The 12,344-nt window shown below is 43.0% G+C and overlaps 1 protein-coding gene and 1 long non-coding RNA gene across 20 annotated transcripts in view; one reads left to right on the top strand and one right to left on the bottom strand.

Moving 5' to 3' along the window:
* LOC140529443 (uncharacterized) overlaps positions 1–6,020 on the top strand; it is a 32,076-nt gene extending 26,056 nt beyond the window's left edge. Inside the window, exon 3 of the long non-coding RNA XR_011975558.1 lies at positions 5,919–6,020. This is a non-coding gene — a long non-coding RNA (uncharacterized lncRNA). The remainder of the gene's footprint in view (positions 1–5,918) is intronic.
* PLEKHA6 (pleckstrin homology domain containing A6) overlaps positions 1–12,344 on the bottom strand; it is a 218,170-nt gene that overhangs the window by 87,176 nt on the left and 118,650 nt on the right. The window contains exon 1 of one of the 19 annotated variants that reach the window (XM_072648098.1): positions 2,375–12,244. The exons of the other annotated variants lie outside the window; for them this stretch is intronic. Within the exon in view, the coding sequence (XP_072504199.1) occupies positions 2,375–2,379 (5 nt within the window). The 5' untranslated portion in view covers positions 2,380–12,244. Of the gene's footprint in view, positions 1–2,374; positions 12,245–12,344 lie in introns of those variants that run through there. 19 annotated transcript variants of the gene reach the window in all.

The following is a 12,344-nucleotide window of genomic DNA, read 5'->3' as shown; positions in this document are numbered from 1 at the left end:
AATGCCTTGTTCTAAAGAGCACTGAGCACAAGAGGAGCTCCTGACATGGATTAGGAACATTATTTCCTAGAAGCAGAGGGAGGTATGAGATGACCTCCAGAGGTCTCAATCCTATAACTAAACTTAGGAGAGAACTGGGATTTGGAGTCATAAGATGTGGGTTTGAATCTTGGCTGCTATATAATTAGGATCTTGGATAAATTACTTCACTTCTCTTACATGTCAGTTCCTTCACTGTACGGTTCAGGACCCCTGGGGTCCATGAACTTCGGGAAAAAATATGCCTTGATAATGCTATTTCAGTGTCACTGGTTTCCTTTGTAATCCTATGTATTTTGTGCATTTGAAAACACTACTGTGAGACAGGGTCCATGGGTTTCCCCAGACTGCCAGAAGGGACCATTATATAAAAGTGGTTAAAAATGGTTTAAAGTCTTTTCTGGCCTAACATTCTAAGATTCTATTTATCAGATAAAGCAGAGATAAGGAGGAAGTCTGCCTAAGGAACACAGGGAAGGGTACTGAATAGAATTATTCTAGTTTGGACATAGCTAGGTGGTACAGAGGATAGAGCCTTGGATCAGGAATCAGACAGACCTGAGTACCAATCTGTCCTGAGATGCTGACCAGCTGTGTGGTCCTGGGTAAATCATTTCACCTGTCTACTTCAATTTCCTCATCTGTAAAATGGACTCAATAGGAGCAGCTACTTCCCAGGGTTGTTGTGATCATGTTTGTAAACCACACTTTCAGGTATGATATACATGTTAGCTATTATTATCAGCAGCAGCTTAGAAGCCAGACCCTTAGAGGATATGTTCGAATGAATAGAAACTTCACAGAAAGGCAGGAACAAGAACAAAGTTCAGCCACTGACCAGAGTAGGAGAAAGCCTGGAGTGTCTGGGGGGGCAGGGGTGGCAATGGAGACAGGGAGATAACAGACAGAGAAAGCAAAGAATCTGGAAGACAGTCCTGGTGAGGGGGTGAATTTGCAAATCCTTGGGGGATAGCTGGGTGGGGGAGGCTAAAAACTGATACTGCTCTAGGAAATGTACCCAGGAGACAGGAATGGACACATGGCAGAAAAGCTCTTGCCTTCCTTTCCCTGAATTATTCAGAGTAAACACCAGCCCCTTGCTATCTGAGTACTTCCCTCAAACCAAGGGGTCCCATTCCCATCTCTGGTTCCCTTTAGGAAAACGTGTCCTACCCACTCAGTTCTCTGGGTTAGCAGTCCCTTTCAAAAGGATGCTGTGTTAGCCCCATCTGTTCTCTCTTATTGGCTAAAGCAGATGTTTTTGGTTCCTATGACAACAGACCTTCAGCCCAGATTCCTTTTTTGATGGGTAACCTCTTCAGATGAAGGATGAAGCCCTATCTTGGCCTTTCTCAATGTAGTTGGCACTGGCCTTAGAGAGCACCGCCTGGAGCCTTCCTCTCACCCTCAAGGGAGTGTCAGGGATTCTTTTCAGCCCATTGCCTGGAGGTTAAAGTTCAAATCCTGTTTGACCTAGACATGACCCTGAATTGACATCATATAAAAGTGCTGCAAAAAACCTGAGATACCTCCACCCTGACCCAAACAATGGACCAGCATCCATCTCCCCTGTGCGCCATTAACAGCATATCACGTGTCTCTGGAAGATTGAATTAACACCTCATTTCCAGGCCATCCAGCAAAGAGCAGCAGAGACCCCTAATAGGATTTCCTCCTATCAGGCCATAAATTTTCATCCTACATGGGGGCTATAATCCTGCCAGACAGCACTCGTTTCTCTGACACGGCCTGTGTCCACCCGTCACTATAGCACAGAGCAGAACGTGCAAACCAAAATCTCAGAAGACCCAAGAAGCAATCTCTGTCCTGGCCATACTAAATAGTTTCTATTCTGACAGCTGCTGGAGACAATGCTTCTGTCAGTAAGCCCAACTTGACCCCCATTATTTCTCGGGCCTCCTGGCCCTACACCAGACCAGCTGGAGTTTTTCTTTTAAACCACAAAGTGGACTGAACTTCAATGGTCGTCCTTTCGAGTCTAGCTTCTTGGGATCACAGAAGCAATTTTTAAAAATTTTCCCAACTGGAATGAGAATTCTCTTTCCAGCTTCACAGTCAGAGAAAAGGTCAAGAAACCATTCTCATGGGGCAGCTCAAATCCATCTTTCCTAAAAGATTCTTCTACCTCCTCCCCACTGAAACACACACAAAAAAAATACAGAGCAAAAAGACTGAAGTTGGAAAAATCAGACACCTCCTATCCTTTGTTTTTTCTTCAATCTGCATCGACTCCAATGCCCCCTATCCCAGGGGGCTATAAGAGCAATGAAGCTTGCAAAGTTAATGATGTCATCAGATCTTTCAATAAGCTTACCTCATCCCTGGGCTAGAGTGAAAGTCCTGGGGGAGATGTAACCCTGAGCCAGCTTCCCCAGAGGAAGGCCAGTCTGATGAGGATGAAAATGGTGAGAGCCCCACTCATCATTGTACATGGTGCCTGCTTTTCTGAGCTTGGCTGTGTGGCCTGAGCCAGCAGCTGGGCTATCGTGGTTAGCTGGTGGGAAGGGTTCTGGTACAGACATGCCCTACAGATTCCACACATGCCTCCTTCCCTTTTCCTTATAGGGCTGCTGCCTACCCCTCCCCACACTACTCCACATCTTCTACCAGTCCAGAACTTTGGTTGGTACCACCCTGATTCCTGGGAGTTACTCCCACTGCTGGTCTAATTTCCCATAAGGCTAATGGTCAACCCCTGAGAAGGAAAAAAGAAGAGGCAAGGAGAAATGTAAGACATCTGGTGTGCCCAAGAATGTATGGAGATGGGACATTCTGAGACGAGACCCAAGCGTGGCTCACCTACACAGGAATGGCTCGCTGTGTTTCTTGTGGTACCCTTTCGTGGCCCCAGGAGACTTAAAATATGTAAAGTCAGCTCTAGCCACAACCACTGAGGTCAAATGTACCTTGCAGGTTATCTTTAGGTTTATCTGGCAAACACCTGAGTCCTTACTGACCCTGGGCCTGCTACCTGAGGGATACACATCTTCCCCCTGTGACCTTAACCCAAGGTCAGTCTTCAAGCACTTACATCTCTGGATCTACCTGCTTCCTGAAAGGTCTGTACAGATGCCAGGCACTTTACTGAGGTTATCCAGTAGAGTATTTTTCTCTGGAAGTCTATAGGTGTGGTGCCTTCCTAATGTCAGAGTGGCAGCCACAGAGAACTCTGGGGAATTGCTTTAACTAATAGAATCCTAGCTCAAACCTTGTTTTCCAGATCTTAGAGATGCTGATAATGGCAGCATTGTGGAAATTCCCAGCCATGCCCTTAGAGCTCTCTATCAATATTCAGCTACAACCGTGGTTAAACAGTCTATTCTCTTCCTGATTTCTTCGACTCAGGCAACAGCTCCTCAGGGCAGCTATTCAAAATAAATGACATCAAATAAAATCAAATCTGTAAAGAGCCCAGCACAGCACACAACACATAGTAGGGACTCAATGCTTGTTCCCTTCTGTCTCCAGTGATGCCTATAAACCCCGCCCTGGAGGAGCTGAGAACCCTAGTGGAAAGAACTTGATTTGAGGCATAGAATTTCAGAAACAGGGTGACTTTAGAAGTCAGAGGACCTGGTCTGAATACTAGCTGTGCCACAATGCAAAGTCCCAGCTCAGCAAGGTCATCTGTGTGACCTCAGTCAAGTCATTTCATCTCAATGGACTTGGACCTCAGTTACTCCATCTGTAATATGGGGGAATTAGACCAGATGAGCTCTAAGGTCCCTCCGCAATCTGAATCCTACTGTCCTATCGAATACCACATCACACAATTACCAAGTGACCTAAAAACCCTTTACAAACTTTAAAAGAGTCACACATAAATATTTGAATTCATTGAAATTTTTTTTGGCAGGGGGCTAGACCTGCAATTTCATTTGTGAGGAGAAATCCCAGTAAAGAAAATCCCATCTACCAAAACAAATGAATGACTGCTTTATGATTTATCATCTTAGATATGGTAATACTGACTGGCTATCCAGTTGCCTGGAGCATTGAAAGGCTAAGTAAACTGGCTGGGGCCACACAGCCATCATGTATCAAGGGCAAGACCAGGCCCCAGGCCTTACTGTCTTCAATGCTGGCTTCTGATCCCCTACAGCTGCTGCCCCTTTATAGTCTTCCCTGATTTCCCAAGGTGACAGTGACCTCTCCATTTCACATTTCTCATAAAGCTTTACCCAGACTTTTGAATTTCTCCCACTCTTTTATATCAAAGTCATTGGTATCCACATCTCTCCCCTTTAGATTATATGTTCCTTGAGAACAGACGCCGTGTTGTATCTGTCTTTGTCTGCTGAGGGCCAAGCACAGTGCCTCACACAGGGGAAAGGGACTGGACCCTGTGATCCCATTGATACAGGGGATTCCCAGAAAAGGAAATCCCTCCTACAACTGTAGTTTGGCACCTTATCTGTAGGCAATGAATAAATGATTGTTGAATGAATGACTTAAATGCCTCAGCAGAGATGTACCCAATAATAACCACTGCCTGGCACACCCAGGTTTCACCAAGCTCCCAACATCCCTTCATCATTTCCACATCAGAGCAGCAGGCCTCATGTTTGACACCACTACTCTAGACCACATCTCACCATCTTACCCACAACAATAGCATGAAATACTTTACTGGGTCACATGAAGTTGGGAAAGAATACCAATAAGATGGAAGCAAACAAAAATTAAATTCATTATGAATTATTATCAGGAAAATACTCATATCTCGATACCAGACCAAACCTAGATTGAGACATAGACAGAAAGACTGGGAGCCATGGAATATGGGTAAATCCTATCTGAGCATGAGCAGAAATACTGAAAAAAAAACCAAACCTTAGTCTGACTATGTCCTGCTCTCACCTATAGAGAGGAAAGAAGCTTGAGCAGTTCTGGCTCAGAGTACTGTCTGGAGTTATATGCAGAGAATATATACCCTGAATAACTATTCTAGCCCTACCTCTGCCTCTTAGTGCCAATGTAAACAGGTCTTTTACATATGCTATGATACATCCAAACTGGACTAATTTCCATCCTGTATTCTTGTTCTGACTGCTTCCCACATTCAAGTCTCTGGCCCATCATACTTGGAATGTGGTACAGTTAAAACCCAGGTTTCCAGCCAATCCTTGAACATCTCTCATGAGACTCTCCTAACTGGTGGCGAGAATGCTGATGAACAACACTCTGAATGACTGCAGTGGGGGGAGAGGAGGGAGGAGTGAAGTTGATGTTCTGGCTGTGAAGAGGAGAGACATTCTTCATTCTTCTTAAGAGAGAAACATACATAGTTCCAGATTATCTTTTAAATTGTTCTCTTTGAAAATGACTCTTGACAGGAGAAAGACTTTTTTACAGACATGTCCCTGATTCCCGGCTTGCCTCCCTAAAGACTTCCCTTCAATGAAATCAGGGCCTCTCTCTTGGTTGAGCAAGATCTTCTCTTAACTTGAATCTAAAGAGCACATTTACTCTGTGTATTTTCTGTTACATTTTAATCTTTATAACTTAATCATTTCCTGTTTCTTATTTGTTTGGATCAATGGGTTTACTCACAATTCACCGTTTGTGATTGTCTTTTGTGTAACTAGCATTTGATGGAAAGGAGCCAAGCTTGTGGGTATAAGCTTGGGGCAATCCTCCTCCCCTTAAGAAACAGTGAACAGGAAAATATCTCCTAGACCAGCAGTATTTACGGGAGCAGGTAGACATAATTCCAGTGTGATGTCCCTCTTTCAAAGGAGAACAGAGCAGCTAGCCTCATTGTCCTTTCTCTAGCTATCCTCAAGGCAAGAATAGCAGTTGCCATTCCAGCAATACCTATCACTGCCTCCCCTCAAGAAGCCTCTCTATACTTTCAGACAACCCACCTGGAGAAACAAATCTGATATGGACGACGAATACATTACAAATTGAAAAGAATGTTAAAGGATAGATTCAAATCCTGTTTCTGACATCAGCTATTGGAGTGACCTTGGGTAAGTCATTGAACTTCCCCAGGCAGTTTTCTCATCTATAAACTTTCCCCACTAGATAGTAAAGTGATCTTTCCCTCTCTATATTCCTCAGAGTTCTTCTCTTTTATGTCACTTGTGAACAAATTTGTAAGCCAGAAAGGTCTCCAGTATGGGGCTTTTGTCATATCTCAGAATTAGTCACAGGGTTCAACATTCTTTCTTCAGTTTGGACCCATGATATCATTGATGCAGGTGTACAACTTGCAATCTTAGAAAGTTGACTGAGTCACTGGGAGGTTGAATAACTTGTCCAGGAGGGGTCAGAGGCAGGACCTCAACCACATCTTCTTGATTCTGAGGCTAGCTCTCTATCCTCTACACTAATCTGCCTCTCGCCTTACATGAAGCAAGCTCTAAATGCTTGTTGAATCAGAAAATGAATGGATAGGAACAGACTGATCATTCTCATATAGGCCAAAAAGACATGGGAAGCAAGGAAAATGGCCATTTACACAGAGTCAGAAAAGCCTGAATTCAAATGTAGCCCCTTGCTAGCTTGTGCAACCTTGGGCAAGTCACTTAATCTGTCTGCCTCAGTTTCCTCATCTGTAAAAAGGAGATTATTATAGCACCTATCCCACAGGGTTGTGAGGACAAAATGATAAATCTTAAAGTACTTTATAAATGATAGCTATTATTACTACTAATTATTACTATTTATTACTAATTATTACTATTATTGTCATTATCACTGAGAGGGAACACTGTCATTTACAGATGAGAAAACAAAGGCCCAGAGTGGCTTGGTGACCTGCCCCAAAGGAAATTACTGGTAAAATAAGTACTAGAACCCAGGCATCCTAAGCCCCATACCACGATTCTCTGATAGCCTCAGCCCCCTAGTGATTTGTTTAAAAAATGCCAGCTTTATACATACAGGCTCACTCCACCCAGCTGCCCACATCTCCTTTCACTGGAGCTCCTAAAACACCGCTCAACTGAATCACATCAAAGACACAAGCCGAGTTCTCTCTTCCTAGGTTCACCCTACGTCCTCTCTCCTCTGGGAGAAAGTATCTGTGGACTCAGCAAAACTCCATCGGGCTCAGTTTCCACAAGGAGAACTGCTTGTATGTCAGTTTCCTCCTCCCTTTCAAATCTAATTTGCCTACTAAGATTGCTGGAAACCAGATGGTGTTATAATGAGCGGATAGAGGTCACCTCCCCTGGAGCAGAGGATGAAGAGCAAACTGTAAAGAGACAGGAACCATGGATTCAATGTGGTTCATTTGGTCAGTACTCCCACAGCTCCTGGCAAGGTGAGCACTGGATGACCTGTTCATACTAATATTCATATCTTTGGGTCACTCTCCCAGACAGCCCAGCATCCTTCCAGGCCCCAGGGTCCCCTTGGAGTGACAGGTAAGAGGAGACTACAGTGCCAAGATCGTAGAGTCAGGAAGGAAGGTTTAAGCACAGAAAGCATCACACTCAACTCCATGTTTAGCTGTTATTTATGTTCACCCTCGTTGTTGTTTTTCCGTCCTGTCTGACTCTTCGTGACCCCATTTGGGGATTTTCTTGGCAGAGATATTGGAAAAGTTTGCCATTTCCTTCTCCAACTCATTTTACAGATGAGGAAACTGAGGCAAACAGTGGGAAGTGACTTGCCCAGGGTCTCACAGCTAGTAAATGTCAGAGGCCAGATTTGATCTTCCTGATTCCAGGCCCAGCATCCTATCCACTATACCACCTAGCTACCGCTGTTAGCCTTCAGGACTAAATAAAGTGGCATGGGGCAGGAAGGACAGACATAACAATGAACTTCCCCACTTTGAAGGTTGATTGACATGAGGGAAAGTGATTGGGAGAAGTCATAGAATTACCTGAAGGAATACTATCTAAATATTCTAGGACCCTCTGATCTTTTTGGAAATAGCTCTGCCTGGTAGCAGAAATGCTATCACCCAATTACGACTTAGCTTAGAGATAAGGTAAAAGCCTCACATTTGGAAGATGTCGGGGACTTTAGCTGGATCAATTTATATATGAAAGAAGGTGGAAGGTGAGATGAAAATCAGCAAACACAAGAATTTCTTTGTGGGAGTTGAACCTTGGGCCCAAATCCGAAGTCATGCGGGACTTCCTGAGCAGAGCCAGATGGTATTACAGACAGTTCACAGATTCCACCTTCTCCTGAGCAGATGATAATGCAGTAAATCATGACTGAGAGCAGCTCAGGTTTCAACATGGCTCATTCATTGGTCAGATCCAGGGCATCTTGGTAGAGTAGAAAGAGCACTGGCCTTGGAGTCAGAAGACCCTGATTCACATCCCACTTTGATTTCTATATCCTGTGTGACTTTGGCCACATTACTTAAACTCAAATGCCAGTTACACAAAAGATCATCACAAAGAGTGAATTGTGAATAAACACATTTACCCAAATAAATAGCAATGTTTTTTCTTATATAAAATGAGGAGACTGGACTAGATGCTTTCTGCAGTCAGTTCTAGCTCTTGATCTATGAACCTCAACTTATCTTGCCAAAATGATATCCAAAGACAAACTGGACAAGCTGAAGATATGACCATACTGTAAGTATGGGCAAAGGGACTAGAAGCAGGTGGAGACAGCCCTGGGGCTAAAGGCTTTTAAATGTGTTCAAAGATTTTTCTTTCAGCCCCTAACTGTTTTCATCTGAAAATTGTTGGACTGTACTAGAAATAAGGTCTAAACAGTAGGGGTGGGTAATAATGTGGGATAGGGTCAAGAATATGGTTCCGTGACAAATTCAGGAATGAATAAATGAGGTCCAGTCTCTAAAGAAAGGGGAGGGGAGCGGGGAGAGAATGGTTCTTGCCTATCTTGACTGATTTCTAGGATTATCCTGAATGGGAGCTTCCTAAGTGATGTCTCTCCATGCCACCATTGGTCCATACAACCCAGCTCCATCTTTATTTTACCACTCACCCTGAAGTAAAATCCTGAGTTCTTCATCATCCTGTGACAGAAGCACAAAAAGGGAGGGGCAATGGGCAGCTCTGAGTCATCATGGTGGAGTTCAGAGGAAAATAAGTAGTACGGTGAACAGAGTTCTAGACCTGGAGTCAGGATAAACCTGAGTTCAAATCCAGCTTCAGATACTAGCTGTATGACCCTGGGCAAGTCATTTAACCTCTGTTTGCCTGTTTCCTTATCCATAAAATGGGAGTCATAATAGTATCTACCTTCCAAGGTTGTTGTGAATCCAAAAATTAGATGATATTGGTAAAGCACTTAGCAAAGTGCCTGGCACATAGTAAGTGCTAGTTGTTAACCTGGAAAGACTTGTATGAACTGATACACAGTGAAATGAGCAGAACCAGGAGAACACTGTACACAGTAACAGCAATATTATTCAGTGAAGAACTGTGAATGGCTTGGCTATTCTCAGCAATAAAATCATCCAAGACAATCCCAAAGGACTAATGATGAAGCCTACTCTCCACCTCCAGAGAAAGAACTGATATTGTTTGAATGCAGACCAACGCATGCTATTTTTCACTTTCTTTCATTTTTTTGTCTTCTTGTACACAATGACGAAAATGTAAATATTTTACAAAATTGCACATGTATAACCCACATCTGACTGCTTATCGTCTCAGGAGGAGAGGAGAGAGAATTTGGAACTCCAAACTTTAAATAAAAATGTTAAAAATTTGAAAATAAAATTAATTTGAAGACAAAAAATATGCTAGTTATTATTGAATAAAGGTTTTGGTCTGAAGGAACTGCATTCAAAGCCTGAGTTTGCTGCTTATTAGTGACATGATTTTGGGCAAATTACCTGCCCTTTCTAAGCCTCAGTTTTTTTATCTGTAAAATGAGAGGATTGAACTAGATAAACTCCAGGCTCACCTCCTCCTCCGACAGCCTATGAGTCTAGTCTGTAATCAATTCAAAAAACATTTATTAAGTGCTTGCTGTATAAAAGGCCCCATGCTATAGTACCCTGGAAGAAAAAAGAAAGAAAGAAAAAGAGGAGGGCAGGAAGAAAGAAAGAAAGAAAACTTGTCCTCCTAGAGCTTACAATCTAAGAAGGGTGAGTAGGATTACAATACTTTAATAGTGCAATGGATCTCTAATCTCATCAATATGATTATCCCCACCACCAGCACCATTGGTACAGATTGCAATTCCTTCCTGTCTTCTCATTCTATGATTCTTATCAGTGTCATCTCATAGATCTTCTATGTACCTACCCAAAATGCTTGAGGTTTCCTTTTATTTGTTTGTCCGTTTTGGCTTGTTTTCGTTGAGATATTAGCACTAAAGTCCACAAAATTCTAGGGAATTGCTATTGAGAAAAGATGTTTAGCATGTTACCAATTTAATTTTTCCCCAAAAATTTATTATTTTTTTTTCAGTTTTCAACAATCACTTCCATAATTTCCAAATTTCCTCCCCCTTCCTTCCCCCTTCCCTCCTCAAGATGGCATGCAATCTTATATGGACTCTATACAAACATTCCTATTAAACACATTTTCACATTAGTCATGTTGCATAGAAGAATTAAAATGAATGGGAGAAACCATGAGAAAAACAAAACAAAACCTAACAAAGGAGAAGATAGTCTGCTTCATTCCGTATTCCGACTCTAGTTCTTTCTCTCGATATGGATGGCATTTTACATCGTGAGTCCTTTGGAAATGTTTTAGGTCCTTACATTCTAGGGTTCTTCACCCCTCATTTTGTGAATAGCAGTGCAACACCAATAAGATACAAGATGATAGGCAAAGGAAAGTGCCAAAGAGCCCTAGCAAAATCTGAGCAGAGATTACTCTCAACTGCGGAGTAAGAGAAATCAGAACCTGGGCTGGGCCTTGAAGGAAAAGAAGGATTGTAACAGATCAGAAAGGCATCTATTTATCTGTATTATCTATCAAAGGATGAATCATTCAAATAGTAAGCTTCCAGAAGGCAGGGCCTATGCACAGGCATCTAGGTGGCACAGTGGCTAGAGCACTGGGCCTGGAATCACAAAGACTTGGGTTCAAATGTGGCCTTGGATACTTACTAGCTCATAGGCCTCTGAGTAAGTGACTTCTGTTTGCCTCAATTTTCCTTAAAATTAATAGGACCTATGTCACTAAGTTCTTGTGAGGATCAAATGAGACATCTTTGAAGCATTTTGCATAGTATCTGACACATAGTAGATGCTTAGCAAATGTTTATTCCCTTATTCTTTTCCCTTCTCTTTTTCCCTTTGAACATTCACTCAGTTACTAGACCACCACAAGGATGTGCTGGTAAAGGTTTAATAGGCAACTCTCAGAAAATAAAAGCAGGGCATATTTTCAAAGTTTAATCTGGATCTAGACAGTCAACAAAACAATTAATCAAGGCCCAATCTGTGGCATTTGCCAATTTCTGACATGTAAATGCTCACCCTGAAAATTTAACAATCAGCCCTCAGTTTGCCCTGGCCCCAGCACACCTCTGCCAACCCTTATAGCCTGAGGACACTTACTGAGCTGAATTACTAGTCAGGATACAACCATGGGATTGTGGTATTCATAACTGGAAGGTACCCTAGAAATCATCTTATCCAAGTCTTTCATTTTACAGATGAGGAAACTGTTTAAATAGCATGCGCAGTGATAGCAGGGAGATTCAAACCAACATCTTCTGACTTCAAATCCAGCGTTCTTCACATTCCATCAAACTATTTCTTTTTGCTTTCTACCGGATCTTGATAACAACTAAGTGCTTCAAGATCACTGATTGCCAGGAGTAATGGACAGGTGAGTGGCCTGTATCAGGTTTCAAGACTCACATTCTGCCCAGTCTCTTCCCCTGTTTCCTTGGTCCTTACAGGAGACCATGACCACCACCACCCAAAACTGTGCTTTTTGGACAGGACTCACGCTCTGCCCTCCCCTCCTTGGTCCTCACAAGAGACCATGACCACTACCACCCAAAAATATGCTTTCCAAAAGCCACCTGCAGCCTCTTAGTGAACCCAGTCCATGCCAGCCCACCCACCATCTCTGGTCTGATCCAGTCTTACAGCACATGCAATCCACAAAACCTATTCTTTTCCCCATGAGATCACTTCAGTTGGGCCAGGATATCCACCCACGGGTACTGGCATTGAATTAGACAGAATCGATGTATAATATGGATCACCTGCAAGGCCTCAGACCCTTGCTCTCTGACACTGGGTACCACCCCCACACAATCCCTGACAGGAACACTCCAAACACAGCCAGCAGCCCTCCCCACCCACTCCCTCCACCTAAGTCTTTGGGCCTTAGCAAAGGCTGACTCTTCTGCCTCCGTCCCAT

The sequence above is a fragment of the Notamacropus eugenii genome, chromosome 2 (assembly GCF_028372415.1).
Source record: "Notamacropus eugenii isolate mMacEug1 chromosome 2, mMacEug1.pri_v2, whole genome shotgun sequence".
NCBI classification, from domain to species: Eukaryota; Metazoa; Chordata; class Mammalia; order Diprotodontia; family Macropodidae; genus Notamacropus; species Notamacropus eugenii.
The sequence above is the reverse complement of the archived record's forward strand: the minus strand, read 5'-3'. Positions and strand labels throughout refer to the sequence as shown.